The following is a 19,758-nucleotide window of genomic DNA, read 5'->3' as shown; positions in this document are numbered from 1 at the left end:
ATTCTATTTTCTGTGGGAGGACCACAAGAGTAGTCCTTTCAAAAGACATTGACAATCATCATTCTTACTTTCATTGAATTAATTTGAAAAATGTATATGTTTAAAGGTCTCCGTAAGATTTATTGAAAATTGAGGGGGCTCTCTCAGTATGTACAAAGAAGTAAACGTGAACGTATGTAATTCAAAATGGCGGCCACCACGGAGAAACCGAAGCACGACATGGAAAAACATTTTGCCCAACATTTGGCATCGAATGAGAAGAAAATTCGAGACAGAGCTGTCAAAAAGCTTTCTAAGTGGATGAAGGCTCGATCAGGCAAAGAGTCAGGTAACTAAGACTAGCCTATTGTGGTGTCAATTGATTTGATTAGACTAGTGTTATTGCTGTTTTAAGATCACATGTTAAGTTACCTATCGTTTCAGCTAACGTTATCATTTAACATTAGGCTGAGGTTCTTCGTACCGGAGTGGCAGCGGCACGAGGTGCCATGTTCAAAATTTCTAGCAACACACACGGTTTGTCACTGCCATTAATACATTATCCTTGTAGCCATTATAATGTTCATTCAATATGAATACCTCAAGACTTATTTTCACATGGTATGTAGTATTGAATTTAAAACTTAGTAACTAAGTTTTACAGAGTAGACAGCCTAGGCCTAGGCCTTAATTCAAATTTATTTATTTTTTGAAATCCACTTGCATTTAGCCAGCAATACTACTCACAATTTCAAGGCCTATTATTGTGCCTTTTTTTAAACTGCCCATTGATACAGTACCCTGTAACAGTGGCGTAGGAAGGTACTTTTGAGTGAGGGGGCTGAAGACTGATGGCCGGCCTGGGGGAGGGGGTGTCCCCCTCCCCTTTGGAATTTTTTTGCATTTCTAGTTGGCCTCAGATGCAATTTGGTGCAACATAGCACACTTCAACCCATCCACTCCATTATGTATAATTTTGCATTTTCACCTGGCCTTAGATGCAAATTGGTGCTCCAAATGAGATTTTTTTCTCATTTGGAAATGAAAAAGGGGTTTTCTGACTTGCGGAGCGGGGGGACGGAATGATACTTCCGCCCCTCCATATTTTCCACTGGGGGGCTGGCGCCCCCCAGCCCCCCCGGTTCCTACGCCCTTGCCCTGTAATGCATGATGCATTCCTTTGTGATTACTTTTTCATGGAATTTAGGTCAAATCCTCAGTTCCAGACCTGTTTTTATGTTTCATTATGTTAGGAAAAACCTAGTTTGATAAGATAAGACAATTCAAAGTAACTGCAAGCTAATAGCTGAGGTATAATCAATTCATAAAAATTTTCTTGTGAAAATTTTTGATTCCAATGACAACACTGAGCACACATCTTTAGCTAACCACAGGAATATTTTGGTATTGAGTTCCATTTGGCTTAATGTTAGGTTTGTCAATCTGGTAATGCAATCCTACTTCAGGTGTAAGTACAGCTGATGAAGACTGTGTAGTGAACATCATTCGAGATACTGTACCACACATCACATCACACCAAACCACAACACTACAACACCAAATCACATCATATCACATGACCACACCACATAATTATTCAATGCATCTGTGACATAATACATAAATACATCAAGATTGTAACCTTATGACCATGATAATGTTACGTCAAGTGAGTATCACCACTTCTTTGGAAAAGAAATAGATACTACGCATGATTAGGCTATTGGTTGAAGTAGGTGATCCTGTGTGCTGTTTACTGTATGTGTGATGACACCATGTGATAAATCCATAAGAATGTTACAATGGTGCAGTGTAAAGTAGCCTGAAATGAAAATACAGTAGGTAGTGCATCGTGGGTACATTGTAAGTATTAATGTACAGTGTATCCATGGAACTGGAAATAGCTTGTTCCTCATTTCATCTATGTGTAACATCTTGTCACAGGATTTGATCAAGAGGAGATGCTGAGAATATGGAAAGGTCTATATTACTGTATGTGGATGAGCGACAAGATGCTGGTGCAGGAAGATCTGGCAGATAGCCTCTCAGAGATGGTGCACAACTTTCAAACCCCTGAACAAGGTACAGTCCTCAAGTCCATACAGAGGGAAGGGGCAGGGGGGGGGGAGAGTTAAGGGTTGTGAGATCCATGACTGTGAGGGTTACTGGATGGGTACCAGTGACAAGATCTTGGTGGAATATGATTTGGTGAAGTGATACATTACTTACAAACTGCTGAGCAAGGTACATTGCAAGTTGCATAACCAAGGACTTGGCAGTGAGGGGGGGATGGGGCAGGGGGAGGTAGAGATAAGGTTGTGGATTAATGAGCAGGGGTTACGGTAGTGGGATAAGCAACAAGATATGATAGAAGAAGACTTAGCAGACCGCCTCTTTGAGAAAAATAATTTACAAAGCAAATCTTGAAGCAAAGTAAGGAGGAGTACATGACTATGTAATGAGCTGAGGTGGAAGAGCTGGTAAGACTGACAGTGTGTAAAGTATGTGGATGATCACAAGATTTAAAATGTGTTTTTCTCTGTTTAGGTCTGATGTATTTTGAGACGTTCCTAATCACCATGAGGAGAGAATGGTACGGCATCGATTACCTCCGAGCGGATAAATATTTCATGGTGAGATTTTTGCGTTCTTCTCTGTATATTTTTATTATTAAAAAGAGAACCATACTGTCATGAAATACTTATTAAATGTACATTGATCTGTTCAAGTTGACCTCCAATTAAAAGCAGGCTTCATGGTTTAAAAAATTCATATTAAAACATGTACGGAAAATATTGCAATATTAGCCGAAAATGTATATTCTGCACACCAGTGACAGGAAGTTTGCAAACCGTTTGGAAAATGAATGCAACTTTATACTACAGCAAGTTAATTTTGTTATTACTCTCTTTGTGTCTGTACTAGTCTGTTGCATTGTTAGGATGTTGAACATTGTTTGCCAGGCGACAACTTTATTTAATGAGGCATTCTGGTTTTATATTGCTGCATGTGTTTCTTAATGGAATTTACTTGCTCTTTTCTCAGCTGTACAGGAGAATTTTCAGACAAACTTTGATCTTGTTGAAGAAGCAAGGTTGGGAAGAGAGGTAAGATTATAGTCAGCTTTATCCTTCAAGATATTTGAATACAAAAGAGTCACTGTTTGTGGAACAAGCAAATACTGGCTCAAAGCCTACAGTATATATATATATATATATATATATATATATATATATATATATACAGTGTCCGTTATTTACTTTTTCACTTTCTCAGTGATTCTTCCGTAAATCAACAGCCTGATTGCCACCGAAACAAGCTTTATATGAGTCAGTAACTCCCTGTAGACCTCTCACTGTGTTAATGTTAAAAATAGTAAATACATTGATCATGTATAAGTCCAGTCACAATCCGGTAGATTATTTCCCGTAAATTATTTATGTAGTCCAATTACTATCTCACCGACTATTTATGTAGTCCAGTCACTATCCCATAGATTGTTTATGTAGTCCAGTTACTATCTCACAGACTATTTACATAGTCCAGTCACTATCCAGTAGATTGTTTATGTAGTCCAGCTACTATCTCGCAGAATCTCACGTTACTGTCTTTTCTTTACAGCATGTTTAAGGATTTGATTGCTATTTTGGAGCGTCATCCATTGCAAGCAAGCAAAGCCACCTGTCCTGATGGATTGAGGTTCTTTCTGCTTGATATCTACATTGAAGAAATCTCCAGGATTGGTGGAGAGGAGGTACGTGAACGTATTGATATGTAGAATAGAGAGATATGTTATCATCATACATGTATATCATTGGAATAAATGCTGAATAGAGAAAAAGGAGAGATAGTTAGATTCAATTCTTTGAAATGGCTGATACAAAAAGTAAAAATAAAATAAAGCAATTTTTAGGATTATAGTGTAAAAGAGAAAAAAAGATGACATGGCTGATACGCAAAATAAAACAGATTTTTTTTTTTTTTAGGATTTTAATGTAAAAGAGAAGCACAGATTGTGCTTCGTTCTCATTCCTGATGTCACTCTTTGGCAGACCACTTTTTTTTGCTCTTTTACAAGATATTGTGACAATTTCCCAGTCTCTGAGTTACGTACAGTATGATTTGCTTGAATACAGTTGAGTGGTATGCTCATCTTGGAATTCCTGCTGCTCTCTCTGTGTTATTGTCAAGTTATGTTGTATCAAGATGTATATATATGTTCCTTGGTTAATCATAACTGTATAATAATGTGCTGCAAGTTTTGCTGACTCCTCTAGCACTGGCCTGTGGCTACCATAGAATGTCATCAGTTATGTGCCTGTGGGGTTGGGGGGGGGGAACTGTATATCAAGGACCGTCCGTGATTAGTTGTGATATAAAAAGTTGTCATAATAAGTCTTGACACTCTGTAATATATTTAATCCATCTTATAGACAATCTCTATCGATTGGTCTTTCTTTGTTTGCTTGTGAATCAGAATGGACATGGTGGTTCTCTCTCTCTCTCGGTCTCTCTGTTAATCTCAATTTACCTCATTATCTCTTCATTTTACTGTAGCTCACAAGGGAGCAAGTCTTGGCGTTTTTGGAACCACTGGTGAAACTAGCATCTCGAACTAATGTGTAAGTGAAATGATGATACACAGTAAACCTCATATGAAAACCATCGTTTTAGCTTGAATGTCTTTTGTGAATGCTGTGTGTGGATTGATTTGTATCGATATCGTAGAAATGAAGAAGCATTCCATTTCTTCGTAGGTGTTTTCTGCATCAAATCTGCTGTAACTATGTGATATCTTAATCTTGCACTGTGGTTGATGAATTCTTTATAAAATTACATTCCAATTTCCGACTTCAAACTCGTAATACATCTCCAAATTGTGAATGTTAGGTTTTAACCAGTATGGTAGTAATATTTACCTCTATCATTACTGAAAAGTAAATTTCCTACTTTTCACTTTGGTCACAGCTATGCTAATTACTGTGACTAACAAGGCATGAATATTCATTAATGTTACCTGGTAACCAGTATGGTAGAAGTATTTACCTCTATCATCACTGAAAAGTAAATTTCCACTGAACTTTTCACTTTGGTCACAGCTATGCTAATTACTGTGACTAACAAGGCACGAATATTCATTAATGTTACCTGGTAACCAGTATGGTAGCAGTATTTACCTCTATCATCACTGACAAGTAAATTTCCACTGAACTTTTCACTTTGGTCACAGCTATGCTAATTACTGTGACTAACAAGGCACGAATATTCATTAATGTTACCTGGTAACCAGTATGGTAGCAATATTTACCTCTATCATCACTGACAAGTAAATTTCCACTGAACTTTTACGTTGGTCACAGCTATGCTAATTACTGTGACTAAGAAGGCATAAATATTTATTTAAACAACCTACAGACAGTCTCTGACATCCTCCATCATGGTGACGATATTTGAGGAGATTGTAAACCAGGCTTGGCTTGGCCTGGAGGAGGAGGAAGATGAGGAGGAGGAAGTAGATGAGGAGAAGCAGGGGGTATCGGAGGAGATGATGATCTTTGAATCTTTTGAGGAAAAAAACAAAGCAGTCCAAAAAGAAGGGGTGAAAGTCTTTGAAGAACTACCAATGTTGGAGGTAAGTGCATGTTATGTGAGGAATATAAATGTAATGGGAAAACAAACCAGCCAAGAAAGGTGAAAACCTTTCAAGGAGTATCATTTGTGAAGAGCGCCACCGACGTTAACTGGTAACAACCTATTAAGACAATGCTAGAAACAGACTAGAAGTCCCTGTTCTTTCTATCCTCAGTTTTCTCTATATTCTCCGGGTATACTGATCACCGTCCTGAGGCAGGGGTCTAAGAGGGAGGGGTGTCCCCCGCCCTTTTGAGAAATTTTTGCTCAGATGCCAAATGTTGGCACTTGTGTAACTTTTTAAGCACATACACAGTATAGTTTTGCTAACAATTTACATTTATAGTGAAATATATTACGTACCTGATTAAAGTTATTAGTTTGTATCCAAGAGATTTTACAAGGGACCGATTGAGAGCCGTAAGTAATGTTTCTCGCATGCGTAACTGATGCATTATTAGTCTTTATGATTTTGGCATAGGCTAGGCCCAATTTATGTTGAATATATTGTTAGGAATGTCGTGATTTTAGGTGAAAATAGTGCTGGGGGGGATTCACAATTTTTTAAGACAGTGCTGGGTGGTAATTTTTAATGCTGGGCGGGGCCGCCCAGTGCCGCCCAGCGTGGGCACATCCCTGAGTATAGCTCTAGCCTGGGCTCGGCCAACGTTTGTTTTCTGGGTGTTCACTTTCTTCTTGGATGCAGTCAACTTGGAACAACTAAAGTAGGGAACTATAAGTGTAATATTTGTGAGTGTGGCTGCTTTATTGTCAGTCTTGTTGCAATCGGCTTCAAAGAAATATTCGTAAATCGGTGACGCAGAGGAACAAGAAGAAGAAGAGTAGAGGAACGTTTTAAATAAATCGTTCATCCTGCAGTATCTCTGATGAGTTATGATGTAAGAAGAACAATGTGAGAAAGTTAGAAGAAAGAAAACTGAATTGCTTATAAATGATGCAAACACTTTTGAATATTTAAAGAGTATGATGTAAAGGAGGATTGCTGAAAATAAAAGGGAGGGGAGGGTAGGCAGGGGGAAGGGGGTAGGTAAGGGGAGGAAAGGGGGCAGGGGTAGATGAGGGGGAGGAGAGGTGGGCAGGGGGTAGATAAGGGGAGGAGAGGTGGGCAGGGGGTAGATAAGGGGGAGGAGAGGGGACAGGGGGTAGATAAGGGGGAGGAGAGGTGGGCAGAGGGGTAGATAAGGAGGAGGAAAGGGGGGGCAGGGGAAGATAGTGGATTAATCGGTATGTGTCAGTCTAGGTAGACTCTCAGGGATGGAGGTAGATGAGGGGGAGGAGAGGGGGGCAGGGGGAGGTAGTGGATTTATTGGTAGGTGTCAGTCTAGGTAGACTCTCAGGATAAGTCAGATATCATTCATCAGTCAGCTCACTATTTATTCCTTCATTTTAATTTCCATTTGTCTTTTTTTCTCCTCGTTAATTCTTGTTTTTCACAGTTTGACCATTTAGAGATAAAGAATTTGCTTCTGAAATATGCCAGTCAACCAGATATCCAGTCCAGGAATAGGAGGCGGATGTACAAAACCATCTTCTTGTGAGTCTTGCTTTGTCCTGTTTTGTTTAACCTCTTCCCATAATTCAGTTTTTTTTTAAATTTTTCTAAAGGGTGAAAAATCTAAGCAGGTTTTGCTATGTTAACACAGTAACATCTCTTACACATGATTGTGCAAAGATTACAGACTTAACTATTATGTTAATTTGTTTTTCAGTAAGCTCACAACTCACGTTGAAAACCTGCAGGAAGTCTGTTCCCTTTTGAGATATTAAGAAAAGCTCTGTTACTTCTTAAAACTGAATCACAAATCTAGTGTTTAATAATCCTGGAGACTTGAGTAAATTGTTTAAAAATCTGTGGTTTTGAGCTGATGAGACTGTTTCAATCAAACTGCATGCAACTTTAATTTGTAGCTGGTCAATAGCTGAGATAACAGCCTTGCTGTTTTCCTAGAGGCCTTCATATGTTAACCTCCCTACTGTAATGTTAGTTTTATATTCTTGTTCTTGTACAAACATATGAGAAAATAAATTTGAAATTGAAATTGATACTGCTTTGCTTAAGATCAGAAACCACTGAAATTTTCTCGCTTCGTGCTTCTCCAAACGTTGCTTAGATAATATATATTTGACTGTTGCCTACATCACTGACGTATAAGGGTAAGGTTATGGAAGTTGGTATGCTAGTGTAAGGAATACTTTAGAGATATAGTTATAATCATCATATCCGGTTATGTACCTAGTCCTCTACATAAAGAATTAAATCTGTCTGGAGATTGGATGAGTTGCTACTAGGAGGTGAGGATACTTCATCAACTTTATCAACTTTATCTCCTCATCATTTTTATCTCATCATTTTTATTTCATCTTTCCCAGGTATCGTAATCTCCTGAACGGGTTCCATCCGTCAAAACTGATCAAGGACGACACGTCCGAGAGGCGGGACGATGAGTTTCTGAAAGTGGACAACCCAAAGCTGGCGGAGAAGCTGAAACTGAGAAAGCAGCAATCGAAGGAGAGGAAGAAGAGGAGGAGGCAACAGAAACGACAGGAGAGGCAAGCTCTGTTAGGAGGAGGCAGCGGGAAGAAGGAAGTTACCGAGGGAAACAACAACCAGGAGGATGGAGAGGAGGAGGATGACAGCTCGGCAAAGTCAAAGAATAAGGAGGAGGGAGGAGGAGGAGATTCTGAGGATCATGCGGAGGAGGAGGAAACGATAGAAGAGATGGATGAAGTGGAGATTGGAGCGGCCGGAGCAGATCAAGAAGATGCCGAGGAGAGGAGGACAACAAGAGGTGCTCGCCAGGAGAGCGGATCCAGAGAGGGGAGCGACGTCATCCCAAGGAGGAAGAGTAAGAGGAAGTCTAAAGCTTCAAAGGAGGAAGAGAATGAGAAACTGGAAGGTTCAGCCGAAGAGATTATCATAATAGATGAAGATGAAAGAGTGGAGGCAGCGAGGAATGAGGAGATCCCAGCAAAGCAGAGGAAAACTAAACGAAAGTCTGCTCGGGGAAAAGAGGGCAAGAGGGATGAAGATGAAGGAGCCGAGAGGACAGTGATGTCGGAGGATGCAAAGGAACCGGAAGAGATTGTAGTTGCTGAAAGGAAAACGCCAAGGCGAAGAAAATCCAAGAGGATGACAGAGAACGAGGATGGTGTCGAAGAGAAGAACGTGGAGGAGGAGGAGGAAGAGACGAAGAAGAACGAAACAGGGAGAGGATTGCAGCAGCAACAGAAGAGAAGTAAGAGGAAGTCTGCCGTATCGAGAGAAGACGATACAGGGCTAGACATGACCGAGCTTAGGGAGGAGATAGAGACGGAGTTTGCACAGATGCAGGAAGAGAGAGAGGAGGCCATGCAGGAGGATGGAGCTGTCTCCAAGCAAGCTAAAAGAGGGAAGAGAAAGTCAACAGCAGCAGCCTTGAAAGATGGGAAGACTGGAAGAAGTAGTGATGAAATCAAAACTGTTTCTGTGAGTACATTAAATGTCGGCATTTTATGATTATTGCTGATTCTTAATATCATCTACGATGCGTGGTTTGAGTAGATTCAAAGCTCCCATCTTATTGTTAGTGGGAACCCCAGGAAAATTTGAACGGCAGTCACAGTTGTCAGGTCATTTCAATGCTTCGTACATACAGATAATGTTTGTTCAGTCAATATCATAGTAGAGGTTTCTGAAAGATAAGTTAGGTGTATTTGGGAATTGCATGGTTAGCATCATGATTGATCTCTATAGTAAGGCAAAATATGTCACCCAAACAGAACTAGCTTTGTTCCATACAGGTGGCAAACCCCTGGTGTAATGACGACCTTCCTTCCTGTTTTTGAACCTCATACAATCAGTGTCCATACCCTGGTTGGTTAGGTTGTCTGCATAAAAAGCGGGAGGCCCGGGTTTGAAGCCCGAGAACGTCCACTTATTCTCCAAAAGTCAATAATATTAGAAAAAAGCTTAGAAATAAGATATGAGTCTGAATTGAAAAATAAGGATTACTGTTTGAGAAAATATAGTGGAATTTTCGGTCCCCCTGAGACCGTCGAATTGCAGAGGAAGGTCCCAGGGGGACCAAAAAATTCCAATACATTTTCTAAGACAATACTCCTTATTTGTCAATTATGAGTCATATCTTATTTCTCTGCTTTTTTCAAATAATATATATATATAATTATATATATATATATATATGTAAATTAAGATAGCAGACCTTTGAACTTGATATATTTGAAAGCTACAATAGTGATGCAAATTTATTATTCTGACCTTTGACCCTAACCTTTTCAGAGTGCCTCAAAAACCAGTGCTTACACTCCTCCAACTCTCAGGAAGCGAGTCAAGATTGCTTTGGCTAAGAATGAAGAACTCCGTAAGTATCCAGCGTCGATTTCTCTTACGTCTAAAACTAGACAGACGAAGATGGTGATAACTTGATGTAATGCCCCTTCCATTTTATTCTGCATCCCTACTACAAACGTGACTGAATAGAAGTTTTAACACAGAGTTGTTTAGAAATTTGCTGACCATTTTTTTGGGTCTAGCCTTCTATCGATGGCTAGTTTTATCCATCTGCTCCGAAGTGATTTCTTTTCGATAATTGTCTGATAGGTTTAGTATTAAATTGTCCCCCACCCTACATAGTCTCACTGCTCTCCTCCTCCCCCCCCCCCCCTCTTTGCACCCTTATTAGTTCTTGATTTCTCAAACATATAAGTGGGTTAATGTGATATATTATATGGTCTGTTTACAAATGTAGCATACTCTCCTGCCCGCCCCCTCCCCACCCCCTCAACCTTCCCCCTCCCCTCAACCCATTCTAGTATTCCAGTTACCCTATGACAACATGTATCCATGAATATTTGCTCTGAATATCACAAAACACCAGAAAGAATAGAATGTAAAAAAAAAAGCATTGTCAGTGAGGTCTCTGTTAATACATTGAACATTCTGTTAATAAGTGTTCCTGTGTTTGACCTACAGCTTCTACCGACTATCACAAGAGGGTGCGAGCCAGTCCCGGGATTCCATTCGACGGGGAGAAGAAACCCGAGTCCCCGGCGATCAAAGCCATTCCCGCCACCCCAAGAACTCTCAGGAGTCGGAGAAACAAGAAAAAGTAAATCGTCAGTAGGATGGACCGTCTCTGAGATTGTCTACTCTAAAAGAGGTTCATAGAGGAGGATGATATTTCTCTGGTCTGTGGTAAGGACGGTGGACCCCCTCAGCGCCGAGTGGAATGGCGGGAATCAATTATTCTCAGTTAGAAATGAGTAAGATCAGTCGGTGTCATCAAGCCATTCCTCGGCTACTTGAAAACGATGACGGTTTGCGTATATGGAAGGAATTTGGTTCTTGCGTTGCCACTGCTGTATCAATGTCTACTACAGGGAGAAGTCTCAATGTAGGTAGATGAAATGTTATGAGGTGTCACTGAACAATATACGAGCTCAGTATCGAGTGGACGGCACAATATTTAATGGAAATATCAGACTACATTCTATGAAGGAGAATAGGCGGAATAAGCAAATCTTGGTTGCCCGTAGACAGAATCGTATGAAAGATTAAAGTGGTATATGTGAACTCATTACCTGGTAGATAAGATTTTAGCACAGAGTGCAGCGCTGTATGAAAACTCAGTATCATGCATTCAACACAATATGTCAATATCTAAATATCAGACGACATACTATGAAGGATCAAGACAGATTAAGCTAATCTCATTATAATCAGGAAGACTTGACTGTATGAAGGATAACATTGGTGTGCCTAATATCATGTATGTGTTAAATGTCAGTATGAGATTCAACATGGAACATAAAAGGGTTATTTAATTCTTAGTATGCATAAGATTGACCACATTTATGGGAAACAGAAGTGTTGATAACATTATCTTACAAACAACGGGAATTCCAAATATTGTATCCCTCAAACCTGTAGACGAAGGCACAGTATATAGCTTATAAACATGTTATTACAGTGTTTGGAGTAGAGAGGAATTGTTATAGCAGTACATGGAGACTGAATGGACCTAGTTACCTTTAACCTGGACTTAATTACCCTTTTACCTGGACTTGATGGACATAGTTACCTTTAACCTGGACTAAATAGACTTAATTACCTCTAACCTGGACTTAGTTACCTTTTACCTGGACTTAATGGACCTAGTTACCTTTTACCTGGACTTAATTATCTTATACCTGGACTTAATTGACTTAATTACCTTTTACCTGGACTTAATGGACGTAGTTAATAACCTTTTAAGTTTTTCCTTGAGATGTTTAACTTGTTGATGGTTATGTGATGAAGACAAACAATTGAATAATTCATAACAGTGTAGTTCTGAACTAAGTTTCAGCTGCCAGGATCACTTAATCAGGATAAAGATATTTAGGTTTTAAAAAGTTTCTTAGTATTACAATGTTTCTACTTTGCTTTGCAGACAATTAACAGTGTGTAACATTGTCACAGGACTCTGTTTGGTCAGTATTTTAGCCAGCAATAAACTCTTTGATCCTATTAAAGTACTCAGTATCTTTAATTATGCCACAAAGGGGTGACTTATATAATTGGTTTTGACCATTACTTTTCACATATCACTAAAATATCTCTTCTTTCATTAACAAGTTCCTAGTTTTTGACTCTATGCTGAATTCAAAAGGAATCTACGGGGTGGTGTATATGTCCCCTCTATGGGATGGTGATGATGTATATATCAGGCATGAGCAGGAATTCGCAGAATATCCGGGAAATCTATTCTACCTCGGGGACAAAAAGTATTATCCTAACACACTGTAGCATACACAAACTGGGGCCTATACCGCAATTTTTGCAAAGTTGTGTGATTTTTCTTACCCTGATATATGTGCCCTCTATGTGATGGTAATGTTGTATATGTGTGCCCTCTACGGGGTGGTGATTGTGGACTTGTCAGTTTCAACAGACAACAACCCCAGGGCCCACATCCTGGATCCACTACTAGATTCATTGTGCAAAATGTGTGATCAAACAAAACACATCTGCTGTCATAATTCAATCCAGAATACAGCATGACTGATATACAGTACCACAGCATGTAATACTAATATTCTCTTCTTCAAAATATGAAAAAAAAGTGTGATATTTTGTATATCAATTAATACAGAACATTGAAGCTTATTATTGTTCATTCTTGGACTTCCTATTTTTTAAAACATCTACAGTATCTCCTTGTGTTCACCATGCTCATTAACCTGTCTGCATTCTGTGTGTGTTTTTGTCCCTTCTGTTACTGTTACTTGTCATTTAGCCTTTGAAGATCCTACTAGGATGGAAACGTCAGGCCAACTTACTTTTACACTTTCTTTTAAAACATGTTTAATTTATTATTTATTCATGTATATGAATAAAGACAGTTAAGTCCGGTTAGCAACTGATATTTAAGGCCAAATGTTGTTAACTTGGTAATAATCACGAAATTGCAAGTTTTGTTGCATTCTATTTTAGACGCAATTGTGAGTAAATAATATTCTTACTATTTAAGTAAAGCCTTTGAAGACCCATCAAATAAATAACCATTCTTTTGTTCCAAAATGTTCAAAATTTTATGACAGAATTATTGCAGAACTGTATTAAAGAAGAGAAGTTATTCATGGCTTGCACTATGCTTTTGTCGACAACTTGTTTTGGGACAGGTAGTTCAAAGGTGTTTACTCTAGTGGTCAAGAAAAATTCAATCAGCAAACTGATTTGACTTGAAAAGGTTTATGCTGTGTTCAAGTATCCATTTATCAGTAAAATTATATTTTGAAGCAAATGTTGTTATCCTTCTCTAACAACTCCTTGCCCATACAAAGGACGGGCTAAGAGTAATAAACTGACTTCTTCTGCTTGGTTAAAAAAAAAAAAAAAAAATAACTGGATTCAATATTTTAGTAAATGTATTAAGCTTATATGTTTTATTTTTTCATGGATGTGTTGTTTCTAGGCTGCTAATAAAACCAGAATGCAATATTCATTGAGGTTTCGATGACTTCAGTGCACTACACTTCTGCTTGTTAAAACCAAAAGTAGCTGTTACAATAGAAATAGCCTGAACTACTATTTTGATGTACAATTACACAATGGCATGATAAACACAGGTCAGTATACTGTACGTGGCAATTCACAACTCCACCAAAAACAAGTATGAGAAGTATCCACGATTCCCAATGTTAGATATCATGTAAAAGGTTTTAGAGTTTGACCTCTGGTGACCTCAAATGAGATTTGACATCACAAGCAACAGATTCTTTCCTTTGAAAAGTTTGTATACTATAGTTTCAAATCAAAGCTTCGATGAACTCTTAACTCAGTACTTGGATCAACTTTACTGAGGACCAGAACCAGAGTGTTTATCATAGAGGTCAAAGGTCATTTGAGGTAAACCTTTGAAAGATTTGTCAACTCTATAGTTTCAAAACAAAGTTTGGATGAACTCATACCTCAGTACTTGGATCCACTTAAGTGAGGACCAGAACCAGAGTGTTTATCATAGAGGTCAAAGGTCATTTTAGGTCACCAGACGTTTAAGTTTGAGAACCTTGCAAAGTTGGATGAATACAACTGCAAAGTTTGGATTATATCTATAATTGATATGTAGATCCAACTTTGTATGTTAAAGAAATTGGCCTAGGGATCTGGGGCTGTAATCCAACTAACCTCCCCTACTTTCAGGCCTGGCTTTTAACCACAACGCTTTAAAGGATTAACTCCTCATGACTCGAAAAGATTTTCGGAATTTAAAAGGAAAGGTGAGAACTCTTTAACAACCAAAACAAGAATTGCAAGACAAATATTACAGTTCTATATTTTTTATTGAAAGATAAAAAGGAAATAAAATGTTGCACAACTTTTATCTGTATACAAGATAATGAATGACCACAATATGAATAAATGTACCATGATTCATTAAAAACCAAACAGAAAAAAAAAAGAAAAAGTTAAAAGCATTAAGACTTATGAAGGTATTTGTAAAAATCTTATAAACTACTAACGCTTAACCTATTAAATTTCTTCCCATTGTTGTCCATACTAGTTACTGGCAAACGCAAAACAAGATGTTAATGTAAACTCAGAGATGTATGAGGTCATTATTTTTCTTTCTTCAGTGAAATGAAAAAGAAATTGCTTGTGAATGAGCACATAATAAATGCAGGTCAAGGACGTAAATCAGGAGTTAACAAAAAAGAAAAATCGTCTTAAAAGTACCATTACCGTGAAATATAGATATAAAGATATTTGGTTCAAGAGAATACTATATTCAACATAAACTGAATCTATATTTTCTCGCTCTGAAAACAATGGCAGTGTTTCATAAAACCATGATAGTAAACTTTAAAAAAACTCATCATCATCATCTAAGTTATGGGATTATCTTGCTGATGTTATCTTTGTTGTTATATTCAATATTAAAATCAATTCTATTCGTGTAGATGCCAACCTTGCATGATAACCCCATTGGTTATATCATTCATATAAAAATACCCCAGCATTGACAAATCAGTAAATACCACAAGAACCAGTTCAAAACATTTATAAGTAAGTAAAGTGAATACTTTATTGAGTGGACCTTATATTTGCGTCCAAACAAGTTTTAAACTTTGGTTTAGTTTTTCTTTCCTCCTTTCGTACATTGCCAGCGTTCTGACAAAGAGTAGGACCGACGAATAAACATTACAATATTACTAAAAACATTATTAGCTACTCGTTATATACAACGTAGAATATGAACAACAAAATCTCATAAGAATCGAACCGTGGATACATTAAGAAATCTATTGGGTATTAATTTTAATTAATCAGCATAATTCGGAATACTTTTAAAACATCCTACGGATATACCTTCAGCATTTTAATTTTTGATTTGCAACTTTTTCGATTTATATAAGTGTGCACTTTGCCTTTAATTTTACCATTAGGCTGGCCATGCTTTGCTTGTACTATCAATAATATTATCATAAAAAAAAGAGAAATTTTTTGTTGTTGATATTAATCCAGTAATCACATAACTTTTTTCATGATTTTGGCCTTTTTCACAAAGACCTTTCTTGTGTCCATTTCATTACATTCCAGTATAAATATTAAAATATTTATCAAGAGGAAACAGCTTTTTTTTCTTACATGACAGCACAAAGAAGTATGGAATCACAGACAGAAATCACTTTGGTAGAGTTTGAAACTTTTGACAAGACAAGCTCCATTTTACATCTCCTTGACAACACAGACCTACCATGGCTATGAGTCATCACCACTATTGCCGTAAAACTGTTCTTTCCTCTGATGGAGATGTGGGATTTTAGGGACCGAAGTTATCCCTGAGCTTAGTTAGGAGCTACAAAGGCACTGCTGGACTAAAGATTATTTGTAAAAAAAGCCACCCAGGAAAGAACCTGGGCATGAAAACACCAAACAACCCAAGGACTGATCTGCTTCTCAACCCCGGTCTCCTTGCATCGAGAGTGTGACTGTGTGATCATCGTGAAATGTGTGTCACGGATCCCGAAAGCAAGGGAACAGGTACTACGCATCATCTTAGCCAACAGGCAGAGAAGCTAGACTAGATGTTAGACTAGACACTAGACTAAAGGTTAGACTAGACACTAGACTAGAGGCCGAGACTAGACAATAGACTCAAGGCTAGAATAGATGCTAGACTATAGGTTAGGCTAGAGGCTAGACCAGTGGCTAGACTAGAGGCTGAGACTAGACGCTAGACTAGAGGCTGAGACTAGACGCTAGACCAGTGGCTAGACTAGAGGCTAGACAAGACGCTGAGACTAGACTAGAGATAGAGACTAGACTCTAGGCTGAGACTAGACTCTAGGCCGAGACTAGACAATAGACTCAAGGCTAGAATAGATGCTAGACTATAGGTTAGGCTAGAGGCTAGACTAGAGGCTAGACCAGTGGCTAGACTAGAGGCTGAGACTAGACTAGAGGCTAGACCAGTGGCTAGACTAGAGGCTGAGACTAGAGACTAGACAAGACACTGAGACTAGACTAGGGGTCGAGACTAGAGATAGAGACTAGACTCTAGGCCGAGACTAGACGTTAAAGTAGACGTTCACAGAAATAGTAATTTACACACGAATCAATTTAAATGTGATATAAATTCTGACACCTGGGATTAGTGAATTAAGGCTACTTGGAATAATATATCAAGGTGATTGTCTACACTTTACAGAAAGTCATTTATATCATAATTTTCTCCACAATATCCCAAGCCTACCACCTTATTCCCTTGAAGTGGTCACGTTAATATTGACTGGTGATAAGATATGCATAGTATGGATAGTACTTGGAGAAAGTACACCTGTAGAGACATGAAAACTACTACTAGTACTAGTAGAGAGTACAACACACTAATATACATTAGTTGTTTGTACTGGTAGTTACTAGATATACATAGTGTGGATAGTACTTGGAGAAAGTACACCTGTAGAGACATGAAAACTACTACTAGTACTAGTAGAGAGTACCACACACTAATATACATTAGTTGTTTGTACTGGTAGTTACTAGATATACATAGTGTGGATAGTACTTGGAGAAAGTACACCTGTAGAGACATGAAAACTACTACTAGTACTAGTAGAGAGTACAACACACTAATATACATTAGTTGTTTGTACTGGTAGTTACTAGATATAAATAGTGTGGATAGTACTTGGAGAAAGTACACCTGTAGAGACATGAAAACTACTACTAGTACTAGTAGAGAGTACAACACACTAATATACATTAGTTATATGTACTGGTAGTTACTAGGAGAAGAACCATCCTAAGGGTTGTAAAACTACGCATGAAATATTTCATGCCATTGCACCGTTCTTCCAACAAATGTTCTAATTATTAAAAAAAAAAAAAAAAAAATGAAAGAAAGAAAGAAAACAAAATCAATATTAGACTTTCCCATAGTTATCTAAAAAGTGTGAATATTCATTACATTAATCATCTTCATGAATATTCAGTACTAACAATCTTCCCAGTACTCCCCCTTCCCCCTGTCCTCCCTATCATGAGTCCTGATACCCCCAGCACCATTGAAAAATATCAATCTGGCTATATACAATACTCATGAAAAACCCTACTTCAAAGTGTCTTGAAAAGGTTGATCAAAGGTCAAAGGTCTTCTGTTAGGCAGTAATGCATGTCGGTGTCTTCTTCAAGCTGTCCGAAACTCCGAAATCGTTTGTGTAGATGGTGAACACAACTGATTGAACTCATGACTTTACCAAGAATACCTTTAAGTTTCCAAGCGACTATTCTTATTCTTGTGAATTAGTATACTGACACGCTCTTGCGAATGTCTTTCCAAACGTCGAGGACGGCCAGTCACCTCATCTCGTTCTATCCGAGAGGCAGGGAGAGCCAGCTCTTTTTTTAGTAATGGCAGCACATACCTACATCATCCTACACTCACAAAATTTCACCACTTTGGCATTTAGGCAAATTTATATTCTTTGTTGATGAGATCTATAGAATTTTGTGTTTGAAAATGAGTTGTTCGAATATCTTCCCTCTCATCGTTTACAACTTCTTTTGCGTTATACTTAAAAAAATATTCTCAAGGTTCAAACACAGTTTTGGATAAAAAAAATGAAGAAACCTGGCATGATTGATTATCAGTTCGAATCGTTTTGAAAAAATTGTCAGAAGGCGGAAGCTGCTCGGATCATTTTTCATGTTCGTATTTTCTGTTTGCCGCCCTCTGTTAGTAACTGTATTCCTTTTTCGGTTGGTCAAATCCACCAAAGTCGCTTTCCGGATAGTTATAAGGTTCCCTGAGGAGTTAGAGACAAATAATGAAACGGTTGAAAGAATGTCGGTAAACATGGAAATTAAGTAAACGTGGAAATTAAGTACGGCCGACAATAACAACTTTGATCAGTATATCTCAGACCATCGAAGCATTAAAGCAGAATGATCTTGTATTTTTCCTCTAGAGTAGAGCAACTTCACATATGAAATATTTAGCGTGTTTGATCGACCTGAGTACGATCGTACCTAGTACCGATCAAACTGATAATTATTTCAACTGAACAGACTCAGATCTACACTTCTTAAAATCTCTCTCTTCACAGTATTCTAATAACGAAATGCTGCCCTCTATTGATGTCAGATTTTAAGTCGATTCCCATTTGAAGCCTCAAACCCACATGCACCGATACAAATATTTTACTGTTTTTTTGCTACTGTGCTATTTCAATGCCGACACCATCCACTATACGAGAATTAGCTCTCTGTAGCCAGTTCAGATAAGTTTCAAGCTATGCCCTACAGTAGCTGTGGGAATGCCTACAAATTCCATAAAATAAAAAATCTTCCCTTTTGGTGGAACTTACAACCATTGGGAGGGACCAAATGTTAGGTATTGGTGAAAAGGATGATTATTATATAAGACCTTTTCTTCTAATAAAATTGTAGGAATGATAAGAGAAACATTGGCAACTCTAGTCTGAATTAGGGCAAAATTTGACAGAATGAATCACATACAAGAACACACAGCCAAGACTCAAAGTAGGACACCGAGTCGGCTGCTGGATGCAGTGTATCACAGATGCAACCTTTCGTACTGTGTAGTAATACATACAATAGGCATTGTCTGTATCCCAATATACACTCTATTGTTTGATATTTTAAATTGGCAGATGTAACCTTTTGTACTGTGTAGTTACACACAATAGGCTTTGTACTATCTCCCATACTGAACTCTTTAGTATGATATTTTGAATCAGCATTGCTGCAGTGGGATCTTGCAGCTGCTGCAGCCCCTTTCATTTTTGGTGCCTTAATAACTGGCTCATTACCTGTGACACAGCAAGCTGTGACACAGTGGTACAGTGACAAGCTAACCAGCTGTACCTCTGTCACACTAGTGTCACCTGTGACACAGCTATGCATACCGACATGATTCACCTTTCAATTTCATCACTAGATGCTGTCTTTACTTCAAAACTGACTAGAGACCTGTTTCCCCAATTAACTTTTATAAAGAGAATAAAAATGCAACCAAAGCTTAGATATAAGACTGGCTCGTAAATCTTAGAAAGTTGGATAAATGGCAATCTGATGTGTGCTCATGCATATACATATAAATGTGATGTTTACTATTCATG

General features: G+C 38.1%; 2 protein-coding genes across 8 annotated transcripts in view; one reads left to right on the top strand and one right to left on the bottom strand.

Annotated features, from left to right (window-relative positions):
- The first annotated feature begins 167 nt into the window (after positions 1-167).
- LOC139977619 (uncharacterized) lies at positions 168-17,535 on the top strand. Its single transcript, XM_071987065.1, has 11 exons — positions 168-328; positions 1,924-2,061; positions 2,527-2,612; positions 3,025-3,086; positions 3,601-3,733; positions 4,537-4,601; positions 5,395-5,611; positions 7,068-7,165; positions 8,002-9,097; positions 9,911-9,992; positions 10,604-17,535. Exons 1-11 carry the CDS (start codon positions 187-189, stop codon positions 10,741-10,743), a joined length of 2,259 nt encoding a protein of 752 aa, XP_071843166.1. The 5' UTR covers positions 168-186; the 3' UTR covers positions 10,744-17,535.
- Positions 14,436-19,758, bottom strand: part of LOC139977617 (neural cell adhesion molecule 2-like) — a 64,021-nt gene continuing 58,698 nt past the window's right edge. For all 7 annotated transcript variants that reach the window (XM_071987053.1, XM_071987055.1, XM_071987054.1 and 4 more), the window contains one exon: positions 14,436-18,423. In XM_071987053.1, the coding sequence (XP_071843154.1) occupies positions 18,354-18,423 (70 nt within the window). In that variant the 3' untranslated portion in view covers positions 14,436-18,353. The remainder of the gene's footprint in view (positions 18,424-19,758) is intronic.

Source organism: Apostichopus japonicus, chromosome 12 (assembly GCF_037975245.1).
Source record: "Apostichopus japonicus isolate 1M-3 chromosome 12, ASM3797524v1, whole genome shotgun sequence".
In the NCBI taxonomy this organism is placed as follows: Eukaryota; Metazoa; Echinodermata; class Holothuroidea; order Aspidochirotida; family Stichopodidae; genus Apostichopus; species Apostichopus japonicus.
The sequence above is the reverse complement of the archived record's forward strand: the minus strand, read 5'-3'. Positions and strand labels throughout refer to the sequence as shown.